The sequence below is a fragment of the Stylophora pistillata genome, chromosome 3, assembly GCF_964205215.1.
Source record: "Stylophora pistillata chromosome 3, jaStyPist1.2, whole genome shotgun sequence".
NCBI lineage: Eukaryota > Metazoa > Cnidaria > Anthozoa > Scleractinia > Pocilloporidae > Stylophora > Stylophora pistillata.
In genome coordinates, this window is record NC_142521.1 from 41,208,738 (window position 1) to 41,229,941 (window position 21,204).

Genomic DNA, 21,204 nt, shown 5'->3' on the forward strand with positions numbered 1-21,204 from the left:
TATATTTTCTTTATGGCAGCTGGTTAGCCTTTTTTCCCCTTTTTGGTTCAAGCCTCAATTTTTTGAATGATGCCTCTAGGTTTATGAAAGCAAGTAGCTACAGCTTGATACACAATAATTAAATCGACGGTAATTTAACAACCTTTGGATGATATGGAGACAACTCAAACAAATTAATCCCTCTATGCTCTATGTCATCCAATAGTTGTTATTAACACAATCAGCTTTTAAAAATGTAGATCCTTTCTTCAGAAATATCTGCGCGATATCAGCAAATTTTTCAGTTGTTCTTGAGTGCCTGGCGGGTGCCCTTGTATATTTACGAGTTAACATTTGCAGCGGGAATGGGGCAGTAAAGTCCGTGAAAGAGCGATCTTTTCTCTGCTTTGTGTGTAGCTACAGTAGAACGAGAAACCTCTTGTTGCATAAAACCTTGACCGTCCAAACCCCCAAAAAGTACGCAAGAAAAAAAAACACATATAATTTGTATTTTGCCCTACGGTAAAACACGTGCCGCATTAGCTTCAAGTGATTAGCATCTGTAGTCTGCAAGTGGCGGCTGATTGCGTCAAATGCTAAATCCCCCGAATAAGAGGCTGGCTGCATAGCCCATAAAGCTAAGCGACTATCAGCTAAAATCGAGTCGAATGAGAAATACAGAAACTTCATTACTTGAAGTGTAAAAGTGATCAACGCACTGTCACTTTAAAAGTCAGTCTGCCCGTGGGCAAAGATTTTTCTCGCCCGCGTAATTCGCATGCATTCGCAATTGAAAATGGATCAAGCTTGCTCAAGTTCATGGACGAGAATCCTTGCAACTCGTGGGTATCAGTAGAGTGAAAACTCAATCATCCAAGCATTTGCTGATATTGCCTCAGGCATATAACGCTTACACCGTTACGTTCACCCTTAAAGATTTTTGCTATTTCTCGCTTATTTTGACCCGTGGAAACATGAACCATCTCGCAAAGTGCGGGTGTATGCGGAGAACTGCACTCCGCAGTTGGAAAGGGTAAGCATCTTCAAACAAGTAAGGGGTGAAGGTAGTCATATAAATAACTTTTTCAGGTATTCAATTAGCCTATTGTCCACGCAGGTAAACTAACACAAAAGTATAAAAGTGGCTGAGTGATTTGCATATATGTTACGACTCGGTCGAGGGTCCATTTCAACACAAAGTGACAAGGCAAAATTTACGTGAAGTATTTTGTATATGACAATTTGGAGGATCACCCGTGCGGAGCGCAGGAGGTCTCAACTCTTCCCTTGATAAATCTGAAGGTAAAACTTATGATAACTAAATTTTCAACGCTTATCATTCTGCTTACACCAAGTCACCGCTGCGATCTGTATAATTTCTAAGGCCCGCCCGCGTTGTGCCATGGCAAGTGAAAACGATTGTGTGGTTATCATTACAATTGTTCTCACCAAAGGGATTTTATTGAATCTGGTGTTTTCTATTTATTTTACTGTGCAACTGCTATAACGTCAAGGCTGTTATCATATGAAATTGCTTGGAAACCGCAGAGTTGCCATAGAAATGCCATAGTTTTCTAGGTCCGTTTAAATCGTATTTTTTCTTGTAACTTTATGTAGACGATATATACATGTTTGCTTTTATTTGAACTTATTTTATAGCCTTTAAGGTAGGACGAGGTACAAAACATGACGCAAAATGATGCAGCAAATTACATGTTTAGGATCAACGTCTTTTCAATAAATAACCAAAACAGACCGAGATAGACAAATGACCTGCAGGGTTTTATATTAGCGGAATATGCCAGGTATCATGAGAGTGGGATATTTTGAACACACGTAAAACCTCTTAAACGAAAACCACGATCGGTCTATTATGGCAAAATTCACGCCACGTACAACTGCTTCATATGCATGAGTTGCGTTTGTTTTCAAAATAGAACGACCCGATTGACTGTTTGTATTTTTGCTTCCATAACGTTAAAACATTTCTCCGAAAGTACAACGACGGATTAGTTTAATACAGATCTTTACAGAAATTAAATTCATCAAAGTTGGTAAATAGTTTACAAGTTTTTGATACCAAAGTAATAAAAGGTGAAAACGTCTGTGACCTGTAGACTTCTAGCATCGTCGTTAGAATGGATAATTATTCCTAAAAAAAAAGTAAAAATAAATTAATACTAACACTACTGATGAAACCAAATCTTCATTTAGAAGTGCTATGTATCACATGGCTAAAGGGTGATGTACCGTTTGCTTGTTGAAAGTGAATACACAAAAGCATTGTATTTACCATGATTAGTCTCTTTGAATGGTTTAGTATTTCAATCAAGTTTGCATTTTTATCAGCGCTGCGGACGTGAAATCATGAATCATTACCGGACAAAGAAGCTAAAACGCGTGTTTACGAAGTAGTACGCAGAGCGCAAGGACACATAAACAGTCACCTTTTATTCCGCACTGAATGTTCTCGCAAACTGTTATTGTCTGTTTACAATTTGTAAGTTTATAACAGGCGACATTCATAAAAGCCTGCATCTTTTTCGTAATTGCATAATAATAGCAGTGAATGAATGGTATTTTGTCGATCATACTAAATTTTTCCGGGAACTGTTTCCTGGAACTAATTTTCTTCATCACGAAGATTGTAACTAAAACTGCTAACACCACACACTCGAATCTTAAAACGTCAGGTTCTAGAAGAAGACCCAAGACCTCAATTAAATATTCATGGATGATCGGTTCACTTCTGCATCCAAGCTTCGTCGATCGAAGATTCCAGTCGTGTTTTTAATTTCGTTCTGCCACTCTATTATTAAATTCCAGCACGTAGCAAGTACATTTCATTTTCCGACGTTAGAGCTTTAATGCGTTTTCAAAAGTTTCTCTTACGAATGGAACATGTGTATTTACTACAAAGACGTTTGCAAATATCCGGGGTTGTGGCGATATTATTTTCGAAGTTTGATAAAACCTCTCTTTAGGAGAAATTACATAGTTCATGACAACAAGTACTTGGAAAAAATAAAATTTTTCTTTATTTGTGCCATCCTTAGTGCTTGATTTAGACAACGTTATATTTGGCGGAAAGGGATCAACGTTGCTCACGATAATAGGTTACGAACATGTCATTGAACAAGTCATCTCAACAGTAAACAAAGAAATCCTATGTCGAGTGAAATTTGCATTTTTAATGTTCTTTGGAAAACCGCAAGACTGATGATAAGCTAACATAGCGTCCAGAAACATCGCTCTGGATAAATCATGTAGTTCTCTTACAATAAATCTTTCCTTGTACATGCGGGTTTTGGAGAAATTAAGATGGCTTCCTGATGATCTCAGTTTTTTCAATCTGTGAATTATTTTGGTTATGATGGCGTTCCGCAGTCAAGGATTTTTCTCCGTTGGTTTCTACCGGAAAAGGAAACGAGCAAAGTTTGCTTCACAAGCGTACACTTCACTCAGTCTCTGACTAATAAGAGTCCATCATTTGTAGTACCTCAAAACGGATTGCAGCCACTAGTTATATCATATAACCTGAGAGAAGAGTTGACGAATTTTAACGTGGACTGAAAATTGCTTGTGTTTTCTCCAGAACTGGTGAGTATGGCAGAGACTTCGTTATTTCAAGCAAACAGTTTACCGCAGAACGAACGGGAAAAAGGAGAATTTGAAAACAAATCTTTCAAATTTAATTTAAATATTTTCATTGAAGTTCACAGACAGCTTAAAGCATGCGAAAGAGAATTCACGTTTTTTTTGCCGTGGGGCGTTTGGATCATCCTCTTCATTATTCTTATCCTTTTGATCGAATTCTCTCTTAGAAAATCCAGAAACAAAAACGCCTTATCTGTTTACGTATTCTTATTTAATTTTTTTGTTGTAAAAGCCATTGACCACCGTGGGCTATCTGAGTGTTGCATCAAACCAATTTAATACAAACGGAATAAAGAACTCTCTCCATTTTCATAGACTGAAAATAGCGGGAACGTAGGCGACCCGCCACTCAGCGACGCCGAGCTTACATGCAGTTGAAATTTCGTTTTGTGTGGCGGTTTCAAAACAGCGAATGTAAATTTGATGGACCTCTGGTGATAAATATGATTACATTGCAGCAGCTTATTTTTCCTGATTTTTAACTGCTGCTGTAAGCCAGATTTTCTGGTGCGCTTCTATCCTCGTACCAAAATAACTGAGTGTCATTATGACTCGCAGGCGGATTAGATTGTACGTGTGACATACCTTTTTAAATACTTCACAATGGTATTTTTTTATGTAAATTTCTAAGCATCTCTCTTTTTTTCTCTTTCTTAAGAAGATAACAGATCATCATATAAATATATTTTAAGAATAAATACAGTAAAATTTTTTGATCATATAATAGCACTGAAGATCTCTTCGCAAATTTGGTTTAAACACCGGAGATGATCGTATTTTCAAAAGTTTAATCAAGAAAATAACATCGGATGAAAAATGTTTAGGGATTGTGTTCACTTGCAACTGAAAATAGAACACTTGGCAAATACAACATGTAGAGAATAAAATTGTAGTTGGCGTAGCAAATGATCTTTTTCGGCAAACCGCCCAAGGCGACCGCGGGAAAATTGGACAAGATAAGTTCATTTTAATGTCGATGCATCTAAATGAAAACAGGCAATGAATTAGGATGCCGCGCATAAAAGACTGGTCCAGTTTCCATCAAAATTTAAACAATAACGAGGGATATTGAAGAAGAAATTCCAAACAGGATCGATAATATATTTTTCTTGCGCTTTTTTTTAATGCACCTGTTGGTAATTTATATATGTTCACGAACGAATTCTGTAGAGTTTTTTTTGTGATATTATAGAGAGTGACTGCAATTTCATATGATTTTAAAACGCTGCTGAAAAACAAATTTTCTTGAATTTTAACTGCGAACGCCTACAAAAATCAAATTAAGATCCATTTTAATCTCGGCTAAAGGTTCAAGAAGATTATTTTTACTCAAAAGCTACTGAATAAATAAGTGAGGTACTGATGAGAAAGATTGTCGTTAATTTTGCATGCAGGAGGCATCGGTCAAATCATAGCCTTCAGCTATTCTATGAAAGCTTTATTTAATAAAACAGGGCAGTCCATCCATTTTTTTAACATAAGAATGTTCTTTCTTTTTAATCCGTTCATAATGATAAACGTGACAGGTGCCTAGGACGAACAAAACTTTCTCAAATAACAGCTACGGCCCACGCTTTTGCGAGATTTAATCAGTTGTTCGAGTTGTAAATATCCTGAAATCAATCTTCTTTATCGGTTTAAAGATGTTAACCATATAAATTAAAGAGCTTAACCGAAGACTTTGATTGTGTACGCTTCTCAAGTCGTTTGGTCCAATTGAAAAAGATGTTGTATAATTTTCCCCAATCTTAAGGTAATTTAGATCAGATACCAAGTTCCTCAAAAGAAAACGATCTTGTGCAGTTTTATCCCGTTTATAAAAGGCAATCTCTAATAAGCCAAATTTAAGTTTGGTAGAATACTCATAAATATTTCAGTGCCCTATATTTTAGTTTGTAATATTGTTTTCTTTTTGATGAAGTGCTTGTTGCCTATCAATAACTACTTGTAAAACGACGTATTTAGATGGTTTGGCTGCGTATTAACCTAAAAAAATCAATGATAACGGCGTGTTTCTCAGGCAAAAACACAAAAAGAATGAAAGCAGGGGAAAAATTAAAGGGTAATAAGCACGAAAATAGATGAGACAAGACTGAAAACGCAACGATTTAGGCACAGGCAGGCCGCCCATGTGGCTGTTGACATGCATGTACGAAAAGAACTGTGGGAATAAAAAAAAAAAAACATGCGTGAGTTTTGAATAAAGCACTGAATAATGCAAATATTACATCTGATGCATCATTTCTGGCTAAAAAAATAAATCAAATAAAGTTTCTTCCTTTCACACATAGATGCAACATCAACTCCCGTACTTTTATCTTAACAAACAAACAGACAAATATTCAAATGATGCGCCTCAGTGGAAAAACGTTTACTTTACTTAAGGTAGACTAGATATTTTGATCGAGATGAGCGTATATCAATATCATTCAGGACTGTCTTCATAACCGTCACTGGTTTCTTTTCTCTTGATGTTCGCAGACTGACTCACATTTAGGAACACGCAGGGTGGTGGCTCGCCTGTGGCCTTCGAGTCAAGCCCGCTCTCTAAAGATTAACAACTCAAATCTCGAAACAATGCAAGGTTAATCTTTAAGAGGACACATAGGAGAACTTTTTTTTTAAATCGGATCAAATGAACCGAATCTGTCACGTAATCACCCAGTTCCTGCTTTAGCAAAGAACGGCCATCGCTGAACTACTCTGTTATGTAAGATGAAACAGAATTTCCGTTAAAGCGTTAGATTCACGAGAGGACATGTTGGATTGGTAAGTTGAACTCGCTCATTGACCCACTGAAAGTTTGGACAAACGTGAAATTCTCCAGATTGTGTTATTTATCAAGCTACAGCTGTCGATACATGGCGGTGTACTGTTCTATAAAAAGCTAAGCGTGCGCATCACACGATCGATCTTAGCAAACGAATGATATTTTCCTCAATCAAAGATCTTGTTCGATGCAGTTCACCCTCCTCCTGTTTGCTATCGCAATTATCGAATCATCGAGTGAGCCTTGAGGCTGTTTCGGTGGACTGCGCTCGAGATATCTGCATCATTTCCATCGAGTGAAACACGAGATGAAAACACGGTACGGCCGAATATTGACAATGTCTTCGCTTATGGTTCACAGTATGCGACAGTATACGATTAAACATTCCTTCGAGTGTTTCGTATACTTCTCTGTCCCTTTAAAGAAAAGCTTCTGAGCTTTATAGCGATGTTTCTGAAAAGCAATGTAACCAAAGCCTATTCTTTTGGCATGCGAAGACCCTTAAGACTGAATTTTCCGTAGTATTAACACGAGAGAGACGTAAATAAAGGGGCGACATGGCTTTCACCTTTGGCCTTGAAATCATTTGTAGGCCTTGTTTTCTCGGGTCGCTTTTGCTGCTCAAGACAATCGACACGATTCTCTCTTGTTCGTAATGTTAAAAATGGACTACAAGGAGTAAATCCTAGAACGACAAATGACACTCGATGATGTGCAGACTATGATCATATGATCGATGGTGTTTTTGGACAATTTCACCCGCAGAGTTTCGATAATGAGACTGAACATATAGACGAACACACCTAGTTTATGATTAAAACTTTTACAGAAGCGTTTGGATTCCATTTGTTTTTCTGTGATTGACGGTAATGATAAAGCTTGTTTTTGAGCTGTAACACGAGATATTAATTCGTATAAGAACTTAGCTGTAAAAATGAATTAATCGACGTTTGGTGTTGAATTTCTCCGATGTCAATGCAACTTCATAATCATCGCCAACTGGGTGTAGACTAAAACTTCGAGTTTTGACCTTACCTCCACTAGCGTAAAATGTGATCTCTTTTTTATTTACAAGAAAACACGAGTATCTAAGGCTTAAGTTTATTCAAACTCTCAAGGTCAGTAATCACTTAAATGTTTTCAAAGGAGGAACCGTGGATTACCAAGAAAATAACATAATTTCGGCGTGTCGTATATATGTTTACGAGCAGAGGGTGAAATCTGGAGAATAAATGTCATTCAAAGACAAATCGTCTTAAAAAATATAAAAAAATTTCATCCAAAATAAAATTATCCATCGAAAGTGGTGTCAAATTCAGCTCCGCGAATACGACTTTACTGCTCGATTGCGTGCTTAGGATCTGATTGTTTCGTCAATTTTATTTTGAGTAGTATTGGTTTCACGTTCAAGAAGTCAGGGTTCTTTCGTTTACATATCAGTTCACCTTATGAAAGATAGGTAATATTCTACGCTGAGAAACAAACAAACAATACAAACAGTAGTTCTATAAGAAGTGGGCCAAACTGCATCCACGCAATCAAGAAGCAGTTTATTACTATCTCTTCTTCCTGTCTGGTAAGGTTTTAACAGAGAAGGGACATCGCTAGAAAGCTCTTTAGAAGAAAGAGCGAAAGCGTGATCATTATTATGTTTTGACAACTTTAGAGGCTTATCAAACCACTTACATTCGCCTTACCATATTTCATTTTGCGGCTGACGGAAATGGTTACAATTTCAATCGTTTCGAACTACAAACACAAAGTATACTGACCCAGTAAAAAACCTAATTTTATCGAGGTCGCATCATTACTTAAAGTAATTAGGTACTCGGTGACAATAGAAGCCACTCTCTCATTCGAGTTAGAAAGGATAAGTTTATCACGGAATAATGCGAAGATACGTCAAATGATTCAAACAGAACGTCAACAATCTTGGCATGATTCCGGACGTTAGAGTGCAAAATATGTTTTTGTACTGCCGACGCCACAAAGCCATAACCTAAACATTCCTGACTGCTTCTTTCGGAGTTTGCTTGCCAACTGACGGACAATTGTCTAATCAAGTGGCTTTTTTTAGCGCGTGTGTGAAGAAACCTTCCATATGTTATGCAAAGAGAACTTTGGTCACGAGAGTAAATTTTTAATACTCTACGACGGAAAAGACACGTTCTTCTGTAGGCCGGGCTGAGGCTTTCTGCTTGGGAACAAAGAGTAGCTTTTTCAAAAAGAATGACATCTGAGGTAAAATTATTTCGCATCGAAGTGATTTCTATTGATGTTTCGAGACAGATAACCTATGGCATATTGGTTTCGTTCCGTATCTTGTGGACATTGGCGAACATTACAATATCCTGAATATCCGGTATTACTATTTCTAGTTCGTCGTTGTGACAGCTCAAGGCAGCTTAAATTTATCCCATTAGGAAACTGTCCTTTGACTTTAAATCGAAATTTAGTATTTTTATTATAATTAAAGCGATGCTTAATTTTGTGACGGACAGATTCTTATTGGTATTTAGAGTTGTATTTCCTGTCACGCTTTTGCCCATCCTTGAAGATTTCAATTTGCTCTCAGTTTTCAATACTATTCGTTGGGGTCCTTTAGCTCGCGGAGTATTTCTTTGAAATAAGCTTTTGTCTCTAAAGTTGTGTTTTCAACCAAACAATATGTGGTAGATACTTGAGTTAATCGGTTGGGCAGTTCTAATTCAGAACTTCTTTAAGGAATTGAAATGTCCCTTCCTGTTACCCTGTGTCTGTTACGTATCTCTCGCGCAGCTTCTCTTAAAGGTAAATCAAAGAATCTCAAAAATAATCTTTAACCGAAGCAGAAAGAGTGGTTATAATTCATAACGAGTTCTAAGTTCAGCAGTAAAATATGAATATCGAGAATTAGCCTCGATAATGTTATTAATTGGTCTCTGGCTAATAAGTTCAGTTCCAAAGAGACCCTCGATTAGACAGTTGGAAAGCACGATGTCGAGCCGCCGTTACCTTAGCGTACCCCGAAAAAGAGGAGGAAATTAACACCGAACTCGAGAAAGTAACGGAAATCGAGCCTAAAGCTCAGAGGAACGTTTAATTTAACTATCAGTTTATCATTATTGCATCTCTTAGTGATAGTACTTCGTTGCTGAGGAAGCTACAAAAAAATATCATGACGAGATAGGAACATATTGGATCAAGGATGGTTCAGGAAGGATAAGATCTGGTTTTCTGGAAATGCAGGGACATTAAATTTGACGGATACTAGTAACCCAACGGCACGTCGTCTCCGTAACGGAAGGTGTTGATACATTTGTAAAGAGTTATTCATGGTTAAAATTTCAAATGTTACTGCGTGACGCTTGCAACAAAATTGCTTATAGTTTCATTTAGGACGTGAACCTAACAGGCAATTGTGTTATACCAAACGAATAGACGGCGTGATGGCCTAGTGGCTTTACACGCTGGACTACGAATTTGGCAGATGTGGGTACAAGCTTTGGTTTAGCCTGCTGACAGGGGATAGTTTGTGTCTTCAAGAGCGGCGAATATTCGGTCGCCATATTGGACGGGTGGAAGATTTGGGACGAGTGACAAAGCGAGGAGGAGGGGGAAAGTTTTTTCTGGTTTCTCCCCTACCCCCCACCCCGTCGCTTTAACACCTGTCCCACATCTTCCACCCGTCCAATATGGCGACCAAATATTCTCCGCGCTGAATCTCGCGCTTTAAAACGCAAACTTCCGCCTGCGAGCAGTCTCGCCTTGTCGTGTTATTGTATATGTCTCTTAAGGAAATCTGGTTTGAGACTGGTGCTAACTATCTTTACTTCCAGTTACGTCATGCACACTTCTCACGCTGCGTCAGTTACAAGAGCTGTGAGAGTCGGTCTCATTCCTAACGATTAAGAACTGAACTGGAAAAGGCATCATGCAAACGAACTCTTTGAACACTCGTGACTTAAAAATAAGATAAGGGGAGCATGTGAGTTGAGTTTTTTGTTCGTTCTCGTCCTTGCTCCGGGGGTTTTTCTCCATGTCCTCCAGTTATCCTCCCTCCGCAAAAACCAACATTCCAAATTCCAACTCGATCTAGAAACAGTGGACAAGATGAGCCCCCCAATGGAATCTCCATTGCTAAATCATTTATTATTTATCATTTGTTTATTGTCATTATTAAGAAAATAGACACCTCCAGGAAATCAAAACCCTTATCAACAATTTTTTATCTTTCTTTCATTAGCGACTCATTTCCATGATGGTTAACGATTCCAACGGCCCTGTCAATAACCAGAGCCGGGCAAGAACGCAATTCTTCACACCCACGGAGGTGATGGGATGGTGTTTTGCATTTGGTCTCGTCGATATTCTCATTGTGATGAGCAACACCCTCGCCATAGTTGTGTTCACGCGTAGCAAGTTGCTACGGAAACGCACAAACTACTTTTTGCTGTGCCTGGCGATTGCAGATATGATGGTTGGTACAATATCATTACCAATATTTGTACATACTCTTGTTCTTTACACAAGAGGTGAAGTGCTGGAAGCCAAGTGGATCGACGTACTCCATAGATTATTGGACATTTTTTCAGGAATTGCTTCAATCTTTGCACTAACAACTATAGCATTGGAACGTTTGTACTCAGTGGTTTTACCAAACTGGCATCGAACCACACCAAGTTGCTTGTATTTTATCTTGATAAGCATGATATGGATTGTGGCAGGCGTGCATGTTTTTGTAAAAGTGCTCGCTGAAAAGAAAGTGGTCTCAGACGATATATTTTTGTACCTTTTGCTTGTTTCTTTCTTCTTTTGCGTTGTGGTAATTTGCTTGGCTTACATCGGTATCTGGTTCAAGGTCAACCAGAGGATACACGAGAAAACGAAGAAATCGTTGGAAAAAGACAAGAAGCTAGCAACAACACTTTTTCTCGTGTCGGCTATTTTCATCTTGACTTGGTTCCCATTCCAAGGAATGAACATCTTCATCCCAAGATGGTGTGAAAAGTCATGCACTTTACCCATTCTGACTCTCCTTTTCCTCACTAAATTGATGCAATATATGAATTCGTTCATCAATCCTATCATCTACACCTTCAAGATGCCTGACTTCAGGAGAGGTCTTCTAACTTTATTTGGAAAGAAAGTTTTATATGGGGCATCGACCCGAGCTACTTCGAGGATGTTATCTGACCGACGCCGGAGAGCGAGCACTTTACGATCGAGTGAAACAGAAGCTAATGGCAACTGTGAGTGTGCACTGTAACTTTGTAGAGTGACCTAAAAAGACTATTCCATAGGAGCAGCATCGTCTCAGTTACTATCCTAGGGGATGAAATGTAATGATTTCTATCTGAAAGAATTTCTATTCAAGACTGCGCTTAGTGCGGGGGGGGCGACACCACTGTGTCGAGATCTTTGCGCATGTGCACAACTGGGCTATCCGAAAGTTTCCACAATCTATATAATCAATCTTCCTCAGGGATGATCGCTCGAAACGGACGCCCTACAATGTTTTGACATCTTTTGAAGTCTCCTTTTTGTTCGTGGTTTTGATAACTTCGCTTAACTCTCGAGCTGAGGTGAAGCCAAAGGCGTCCCGTTGTCAGACAACGTACAATATGAATTTTTAAACAAAGAAGTAGATGTCGACTTTTCCGTTCAATACCCACCCGAGAACTTGTTATATCTTGCTTTAGTGAATAGAAGGAAGAAACCTCGAGGTATAATTACGGTCCTTAAAATCAATTAATTCCTTCCCCCCCTCCCCCCAAAGTTGTGGATTTTGATTGGTTCTCCATTTCACATAAATAATTGAAAAGATGTCAAAACATTTACCGAGTAGCAATAGAAGAAGATCATTCGTTGACACTGTTTGAGTGTGGACGCTTACCGACATTTTCGGCTCGTGCATGAATAAGGTTTCGTGGTCATTTTCGAGACTTATTATGTTCCTTTTCAAATAACCCCTGAATATTTAATTTGGGTCTTTAGTCAAAAGGTGTGCAAACTAAAATAACTGTTTGGTACCTCGCTACCAAGAACTAAATGTAAAACAATCATTCTTTTTTTTCTGTATACCCTCATCAGCGACAAATCAAAGGAGCCTCTTCCTTAGTTTTAGGTTTATCTTTATACAGTGTTTTGTCTTTAAGGCGAACTCAGTCAATGTAAATAAGTTGCATAGTGTCGCACTTTACGTATTATATATTATGAACTTTATGTACATAAAAAAAACAAAGGTACAACTGCACTATATTAGTCCATGGAGGTTCCACTCTAGGAGTTCATTGATTTACTAAGAAAGCTCGAAATCAAATTGAGTTTTTGAAATTAAGTTTTAGACACCAAGTGAGCTATTACAACGTCAATTTTTTTGGAACAAATCTGACCTCTTTCACTAATCTGCAACCTCGTCGTTTGAAATCTAAAGGATTGATTTGCAAGACTTGGTTGAATCCACGTCGTATTTTGATGAGACCTGAGACTCGTGAGAGGTTCAAATTAATATTTCTTTAACCCTTTACAGCCTTAGTTCAGTGTACGTATTCTCCACACTGGTCACTATACACTTCCTAAGGTGTGGAGATGGAGAATTTGTTTAGCAATCCAGAGAATCTTAAGTAGGTTATAATTTGCTTTATTATATGGCTGTCTCACAAGGACTGGGAACTACCGAATTCACGAATTTGATTGGCTGAAATCAATATTGAAAGTGGTCTAGATTTTCCCATCTAGATCGGCATCTAGACCGGTCTAGAAAAATAGGGTACAAAGAATATAAAAATTTGGCATATAAAACACAACCATATAATAAACATCTTATTAACCGAGCTAGGTCGGTCTGTATGGGAGAATCTTGACCTCGGTCGCTGGTACAGGCCTCACTGCGTTCGGTCTGTACTGGCGACCTCGGTCAAGATTCTCCCATACAGACCTTCCGCTCGGTTAATAAGAACTAATTATTCTCGCGCCCTTAATGAGTGTGATTCGGGAGTGCTGTTTTAAGGAGAAATTAGTCACTCGTAGGGGTCAAAGGATAAACAGAAAAGTTAGATGGTTGGCCTCAAAAAGTGAAATCAAAATATACGGGTATTAATGTACATAACAGTAGCAATGTATCTAAAATGACACTTTAACACATGAAAGTATTGAGAATTTGTCTATTCTCCAGGTTTTATACTGAGAGGGAGAAAGAAAGGCAATTTTTGTTTACAACTTTTAAATTTTTTTGGCAATGACAGTTTTAGAAGAATTTATTTCCTATCACAAGTTTCACTGCTCAGCTCCATCCTTTATTTTCGAAATTCGAAACATGAGTGTTGAAGTATACTACGATTTTTTGAAATGTATATGGATTGAAATATAGTACATACGATTTTAATTTTGTACACTTAATAACGTAACAGTAATGATGGAGTGTAATGGTACTGTTAAGAGATAAAGTATTATTTTGACTTAGCTGATTAAAAACAAGACTATAATGTACATTGATGACCTTTGTTAGTGTCCTTTCTATTTCATTTTTTTAAGGCTACAGCCTTCTATGGAGGCGAAGTCATGATGTTGTCCTGTTAAGTGAGTAAGTGAGTGTAACAATAGAATACGAACGACCTCTTAGCCCACAACGAAGTCTGCCGAGTTTTACCCGATATTCCTCGCTATCAGCTTTTGTCAGTTTCAGAACGTCTTTGGTCGTTCAACGCTTGGTGACGATTTCTTCGGATCGCTTTAAATGTTACTCGGAATTAGCACATAATCAAACTGTTTCTAGGTGATACTTATTGTTTGTTTCGGAGTACCACAAAAGACGATAAACATCTCACAATCAATTCAGGGTGATATGCGGGATGCAGCAACTGTTGCAATATCCGTCTTAACTGCCCTTATGCATATTATAGTTTAATAGCCTATATTTTTCTCTAATGCCTTTTTTAATTCGATACTAGCATGTGCTGGATTTTTTTGCCAAACGCTGTCCTATCTATAAATAATAATCTGAATACACAAGGATTTTGATTGGTTCTTACTTATGATCTATAGGAGGACAGACATACAGTATATCATTATTAACTTCTCGGGTTTCTTTATTTTATAAAACAAATAGATTGAATGTTACCATGTGTCTGTTCACTGTTAGATCATTGTTCTTAAGTATGAGGTGCTTTGGTGACACACTGCTTCATGTATGCTACCTTGAACAGACGCTTTCCTGATGACAGATGCTTGCCTGTACCGAGATGCATGGCAACGTGGAATCTTTTGCTAAATATAACATTTCAGGGTCACCCCTCCACTTAAGGCTTCCTCTCTACAACTGCCACTTCCTGATCCAATGATTTGATTTGATTTAATTTTGACTCGAAAGCCTCGTTATAAGATCAAACCATTTGTTCAACTTCTCCGTCATTGCAACCAACATTTTCTTCTCCTGATGAAAAGCAAAGTAAATTTGGGACTTACAAGCCGTGGCAATCGAACCACTGGACCATGCAGAGCTTCATGGGCTACCTGGTGCCCGTGTTAGATGGTGTCTCATTGAAAACATTTCTCAAGCCATTATGCAACTGTAATTTCATTAGAGCAAGGCAAACTGCTCGGTTATTTATACCACACTTAAAAAGCGCACATAGTTTCTTGGTATATTCTAGTTACGTAATCAAAGTCGAGTAAATTATTGAGCTCTAGCCATGCCAAGGTTTTGCGGTTGTTGAATCAAGAATCACTTCCCTATTAGCACAAGTATCTAAGAATTCCACCAGAACGACGACTGGTTGGCTGCAGATTTAAGGAAAGTTTTAAGAAAACACACCTTCAGCCTTGAAAGGTTAGGTGGCTGGTTTCTAGTTCCTGTTTTGTCTAAGTGAAGACATCCTTTAGTGTTGCTAAAAAGATGTTGCTTTATTGCTAACCTAACCATCACTAACGGAAATCTATTACAGATTGTCTGAATGATACATCACTCACGCTGATTTTTCTCAATTCAGTGCCACGCTTTGGTTAAAATCATCCATTTATAATGATTGTTTTTCTCCAAAATTCTCCAATTCGATCGCTTTCTATTGAAATCCGGGATTAATCCCAGTTGGAAGACACCATTTGCTAAGACATCTCTGAAATTTTGAACTCGGAAGATTGCAGGCTGAAAAATATTTCGTGTGTAAGCTTCCAAAAGTAAAGTCAGTTTTGAAATTTTAAATCAAGAGTAACGGTACTCTTGCCAAAAAACAAAAAAAATTCAAAATGAAACAGAACAATTTTTGCACTGCTGGATGGCATACAGAGGGAATGTTCTAGAAGTAATTCAGGTTCACGCTCCCTGCCTCCCGAACTCTCAGATTTGGCTGAAGCTATCAAATCAAATGATATAAACTAGATTTTGAAATTTTAACCAGAGGAGAAACAGGAAAAGTAGTCTAAAAATTTTCAGTCCAGCATACGAAAAAAAAAACAGTATTAATTAGATGTAAACAAACCTACATAAAGACAGCGAAAAATTCCGTCGAGAAACTCGGTCGGTTTTCAATAATAATTGAAAGTCAGATCTGATTACATCCAGGTGACCAACCAAAACCGCTTGAGATACTTAAGACAAAGGGTTGCATAAATACCGTGGGGTTGAAAACAAAAGTCGGATTTTGGCCACAGTGTATGCAAATAAACATCGGCAACGTCAATGTAAATTAGCAGGACTACTTAATCCTTGAAGTTTATCATTTGAAAATGCTCCAGCGTGACATTAGAAGCAGCAAGGAAGTTTGAACTCTTCGAAGGATCAAGTAAAAGAATACAGGATACACAACACTGGAAAGCGATTTTAATCGATCCAGGATTCAAGTACGTGCTATATCACTAGATATTTCCGACTTACTGAATGATTTATAGGGGTCTAGAATGGAATTTGAAATTCGCCAAGAAACCCAGACACTCAAAGTAGTAATTTTGCACGCAAGTCGATCGATTAAGAAGTCTTGAAGCATTCAGAATTTTCTAAGACCGATTTTGACACTTTGAAACTCCTGGGTTCTAGAATCCTACGCGCAGTTCTCACGAAGCCACGGGGAAAAAGTTCCTTGAGCACAGACTTCCAATACAATCAATGCATCCGAAATACATTTCGAATACCGTCGAGAAAAGTAAATAGTTGTGAATGGACGTTCGATTACCGGTATTCAGAGTTCCATATGTCGACAAATTTGCGATTTTGATTTACGTTTTGATTTTTCAATGCGTGATATATTTAACTAGTGCAAGAAATTTTGGAAATCATATATCTCGTATTAAGGACAACTTTTCTGGAGTATTCCTTATTTACTTTAGTACGTTTTCGACCTGAGAGCAAACAAAAATGATTACCTGCCTAATTAATTCTTTATTATATTGGCTTTACAGAATCAAAATTGTTTCGGTCAGATCTCAATTATGATCCATAAAAGTTTAATTGTTGGATACAGCGAGAGATTCAGGCCATATTAGTTTTATCTGATTTCTTGGCGATCTTGGCAATAAGATTTCAAATGCATAGACATAAGAATATCTGCTCCTCAAAAACTAGACACCAGAGTCATTTTGATTCACCCAATCAATCTAACCTCTGCACACAATAAATTTTTTATCAGCGTCGTGAAAAGATTTTGGCAAAGTGTTGATTCATGCTGTTGTCTTCTGTCAGTGACCATGAATTTTCAAAATGGAATACTGCCAGGTGCCAATATAAATATCAGTGGATTTGAAAGCGCTGTTTACCTAAAAAAAAGTATGATATATATACTTGTATTCTACCATTTACTATTCAAGACAGAAAATTTGACTTTTTCAATCATCTTGATTTCATGGTCTAAATTCAATTACGCGTCTAAGTCCGCCCTTCAATGAAAACACTAGTCAAAGCCACTGTGTGCAGCACAATGAGAGCTATACAGCTGTAAGTGGAATCTTGAATTACCGTGACATTTTCACATAATTCATGGCCTGTATAATTCTCTTTGGACATTCAATAGGCAAAATTTTGTACGATTTTTGAGGCACTAACATTTAGCTTCGTAAGTTAAGGCAGACAACGTTCTTCAGTATGTTTGTTATTAGGACAGGAAGTTTTCTTCGTTTTTAATTAAGCTTGCTTCAAAACATTTTTTTTCGTCAAGCTTACTTGCAATGTTTTAAAGTGTCTGTTGAATTATTTATCACCAAATATTACAAACTGGCATCTCGGCAGGGTTCTTCTTTCATCTTTCAGCTTTTCTCGCGAATGTTCCATATAAGGAATTCATTGGAATAGGGTTTGTTTTTAACAAAGACTCCCTTACAGTTTATTTGATACTTTTATTTGCACCTGACAGACTGAAATTGATGTTGTTGGTTTTCAAGCTTTAGAAGAAGTAACAAATCCTTTCTGACTAGGACTCATCAACCTTCTGCGATCTAATATCCGAATAATCCTGACAAAAAGTAATAGCAATTAAACTCAAGAGAATTGTCATTCATTTCTCTCCTATAATATCTTTATTTTGACAATAGAGCCAGTAAATATTCACAAAAAAAGCAAACAAAATCACGCTTCTTGCTGAGGAAAAAACCTATACAGCTCAATCCGAATTCGACCAATATCTGTGGAAAAACTGAGAACAGTTGTTCATACATATTAGTCAATTACTTTTGATTCGTTTCTTCCATTTAACCATCAACTAACTTATGAAGAGCTGCAACTTTTCATACTTTATACCTTTTGTTTATCCATTTATTCAGTTAATATACTATCAACTATCAATCCATCGATTCATCGTCGTTCCATGTTTTTTTTTTGTTTTTTTTTTTTTTTGGTCGCCTGTTCAATTCTTTCGTTACAAAAAGTTCCCTGGGAACTTAATGAGAGAATGGCAGAAAGTTTAGAGAGAGATCTTATCTAGAAAAACCAGGAGCATTTTTGAAGTTGAAGCGATCGGGATTTAATGAGAATATCTCTGGTGCAATTTAGATAGTTCATGGTTATTTAGAAAGTACATTGAATATACCATAAATACTTCAATCTTGCTTATCTTTTCGTCCGCTGCAGTTGAATACGGTCAAGAAGTGATTGCTGACTCGATTGGTCTTAAAAGGCCACTTAATTCTTAAGAGTAACTTATTCGTCATTCTGTATCTATCGTTTCAGCATGAACGTCACACAAGTCACCCCAAAATTACGATCTATGAATAGCACTTTTAACCAGGATCCAAGCATGGAAACATACCAGGTGTTAATCCTAGTGGCCTGTTACTCCATTGTGTCTCTCGTAATTTTGACCGTGAACTACCTCATGGTGCGAGCCTTTATCACAAGTCAATCGCTACTATACAATCAGAGATACTTCCTGGGATACCTCGCCTGCGCTGATCTTGCGGTGGGACTGGTATCGATACCAACCTTCTTGTACAACATGAGCAACTGGCCAAGTTACAGCTTTTATATTTATGAAGCAACTGACTGTGCATCTGGATTTGGCTCAGCTGGCATTCTTGTGGCTCTATCGGTACAAGCATTACGTTCAACTTTTAAGTCCCCGACTCGGTATGCGGGTTATCCTAAAAAGCGCAATTTCTACCTCGTCATCGCGGGCTCAACGTTTATTGCTGGTTGTGCTGCGGCATTTAATGTTGCATGTCTAATGGATTATGTTTCTTTCTTCGTTTACTTCTACTTAGCGGTTGGTTTCTTCGCCATAACTGCTCTCTTCCTTATTGTCACGTGTACAGTGGTAACGGTTTCTCAGCTGTGTGGCAAGGTGCGTGAAACTGATCGCGACGAAGACAAGAAAATAAGAAAATCAGTGATGGCATCATGTGCTATCTATGTATTTTTATGGGTCTTTCCCTATACTGGTTTTACGTATTATAACTTTTGCAACTTTTGTGTCGCTGTTTCTGTTACGTTTCTGTACAGTATCAGAATCCTTTTGTATCTGAAATCATTTGTAATGCTCGGATTTTATTTGTATACCATCAGTTCACTTCATAGAACTGTGAAGAAAATCCTTACTTTTGACTGCCTTGGAATACCAAGATATCAGTACACCAGAAAAGATGAATTTTAATATCTATTACAATGTCTCAAACGCGTTTAACTCAAATAATAACGTTTCCGACCAAGTTGCGGGTTAATATGCTCAGCGGCATCAGCAAATAGCGATAAGCAAGTATTCAAAGGGATTATACATATTTAAAATTCACGTTTGTTATAAACTGTCACCTGTGAGGACTTTTGTAATATTTACTTATACTTCAGAGCTTTTGCAGAGCATGTCTACTTGAAATATTCAACAGAGCTGAGAGCCTTGATGCGCCTTGGACTCGAAAAAAAAAAATGTAAACTCAAATAAATCAAGATCCCAATGTACAGTACCTTTGCTTTCAAATATTTTTCATTGTTCGAGCGAGGAAATGTGTTGTTAGTGAAATTAGTGCTCTCAAAAGACACGCAAACTTAAATCATTCACACTAAAAATTATCTGATCTCCCCAGACAGAAGACAGTTTTCAGTCATACTATACTGAAGTTTAGACAAACTCTACCTGAGTGTAATTCTAAATCTTGTTTGCGGTTTTGAGATTGAAAAATATTCTATAAAGATTACAAACAATAATGGTCCAAAATCAGTCAGTTTTGGGGATATTTCTATGTTTCGAGTATTGTTGAAATTGGGTTGTCCGATCTATTTTTGAAATCATAGCAAAATACAAAACCATCCTTGAGGGCAATGTAGCCAGCTGCATTTTTGTGCGAAAAGAGCACCGTTTTTCATCAAAGTTCAGTGTCAAAGGTGATCAACTTCGTTCTGTGAAATCAAATAAATCAAACAAGGTTATTACCAAGCATAAACTCATGGACTCTATTCTTTCTCCCTCCGCCCCAACCTTTCACGCCCCCCTCATCCTCACAAAACGTCAGAGTGAGACTGGGATTGATCTAGCGAGAGGAATCGACGAACTTATCGACTTAAAACGCTTAGCGAGTGAGTGGCATTTACCTTCAGGTAAATATTGGATTTTCAAAGAAGATATTCCGTGATATGTGGTTTTAGCCGAGTTCAGGGAAGATAACTTTTGGTCATCACGTGAATCATGTTGCTTAAGGCAGGACTTTAACTCTATTTCGTACTTTCTCATCCAAGGATTAAGGCCCCGTCCACACGTATCCGGATCTTTTTGAATCCGCAACTTTCTCGTTGTAGACTGACCTTCCTTCGACACGTATCCGGTGAAAAGGGTTGATGAATCTGCAACTTTTCGAAAACGCTTCCCAGAGTGGATTTTCTTGTGAACTTAAAAGGATTCGAATGCGATAATTGAGGACGCAAATATTTTAAATCCGCATCGAGAAAGTCGCGGATTAAAAAGAATAATGGATACGTGCGGACAGAGCCTAAATTGCACCGTGCTGAGTGGCAAATTAATCGTTACACCGTTAAATGGTTGTCGGAATATGAGAAGAGTTAGACATGCAGTGAAAATTAGCGAAATGTCCATGAGCAAGTTAGCAAATTAATTTGGAAACATTCTAAAATCATTAGCTCTTCATACATCTGTTCGAGCATTTTCTCAGCAAGTGAATATTAGAGATGCGCGATACAAGTCTCGTCGTGTTCATTTTCTCCGCTTTTTACCCTTCTCCAAAACTCGCTGCTAATTTCCCCTATTTTTTCTCTTTGTTAGCTTTAAAGACCTTTCATTAAGGCATTTCTTTCATTTCTAGGTAACGATGCAAATTTTTGGGTAGTAATTTTTAATTTTTGATAAGCCGTGGTAATTAGTCCTGAGGAAAATTTTCCAATAATCCATTGT

The 21,204-nt window shown here is 37.7% G+C and overlaps 2 protein-coding genes and 3 long non-coding RNA genes across 13 annotated transcripts; 2 read left to right on the forward strand and 3 right to left on the reverse strand.

Annotated features, from left to right (window-relative positions):
- The first annotated feature begins 586 nt into the window (after nucleotides 1-586).
- Nucleotides 587-13,876, forward strand: LOC111328915 (somatostatin receptor type 2). 9 transcript variants are annotated; one of them, XM_088753457.1, is made up of 5 exons: nucleotides 1,142-1,281; nucleotides 3,476-3,579; nucleotides 6,118-6,405; nucleotides 9,524-9,692; nucleotides 10,632-13,876. In XM_088753457.1, the coding sequence occupies exon 5, from the start codon at nucleotides 10,644-10,646 to the stop codon at nucleotides 11,652-11,654; it is 1,011 nt and encodes a 336-aa protein (XP_088609583.1). In that variant the 5' UTR covers nucleotides 1,142-1,281; nucleotides 3,476-3,579; nucleotides 6,118-6,405; nucleotides 9,524-9,692; nucleotides 10,632-10,643; the 3' UTR covers nucleotides 11,655-13,876. The 9 variants fall into 9 exon arrangements, with proteins under 9 accessions (XP_022789195.1, XP_088609587.1, XP_022789192.1 ...); XM_088753456.1 differs by lacking the exon at nucleotides 3,476-3,579 and having other exon boundaries at nucleotides 1,137-1,281; XM_088753459.1 differs by lacking the exon at nucleotides 6,118-6,405.
- On the reverse strand, nucleotides 1,605-2,931 carry LOC148736127 (uncharacterized). The gene is made up of 2 exons (XR_015998774.1): nucleotides 2,273-2,931; nucleotides 1,605-2,131 (listed from the first exon to the last, which is right to left on the reverse strand). It is a non-coding gene; the product is annotated as an uncharacterized LOC148736127 (long non-coding RNA).
- Nucleotides 5,104-7,187, reverse strand: LOC148736128 (uncharacterized). The gene is made up of 2 exons (XR_015998775.1): nucleotides 6,975-7,187; nucleotides 5,104-5,797 (listed from the first exon to the last, which is right to left on the reverse strand). It is a non-coding gene; the product is annotated as an uncharacterized LOC148736128 (long non-coding RNA).
- On the reverse strand, nucleotides 13,615-16,047 carry LOC148736129 (uncharacterized). Its single transcript, XR_015998776.1, has 2 exons — nucleotides 15,201-16,047; nucleotides 13,615-14,819 (listed from the first exon to the last, which is right to left on the reverse strand). It is a non-coding gene; the product is annotated as an uncharacterized LOC148736129 (long non-coding RNA).
- A 2,493-nt stretch (nucleotides 16,048-18,540) lies between these two features.
- On the forward strand, nucleotides 18,541-19,765 carry LOC111328951 (uncharacterized). The gene has a single exon (XM_022933505.2). It carries the CDS (start codon nucleotides 18,541-18,543, stop codon nucleotides 19,456-19,458), a length of 918 nt encoding a protein of 305 aa, XP_022789240.1. The 3' UTR covers nucleotides 19,459-19,765.
- Nucleotides 19,766-21,204: the final 1,439 nt, after the last annotated feature.

Coding starts and splice junctions, on each gene's coding strand:
- LOC111328951 (XM_022933505.2), top strand. CDS start 18,541: ATGAACGTCACACAAGTCACCCCAAAATTACGATCTATGAATAGCACT.
- LOC111328915 (XM_022933460.2), top strand. CDS start 10,644: ATGATGGTTAACGATTCCAACGGCCCTGTCAATAACCAGAGCCGGGCA.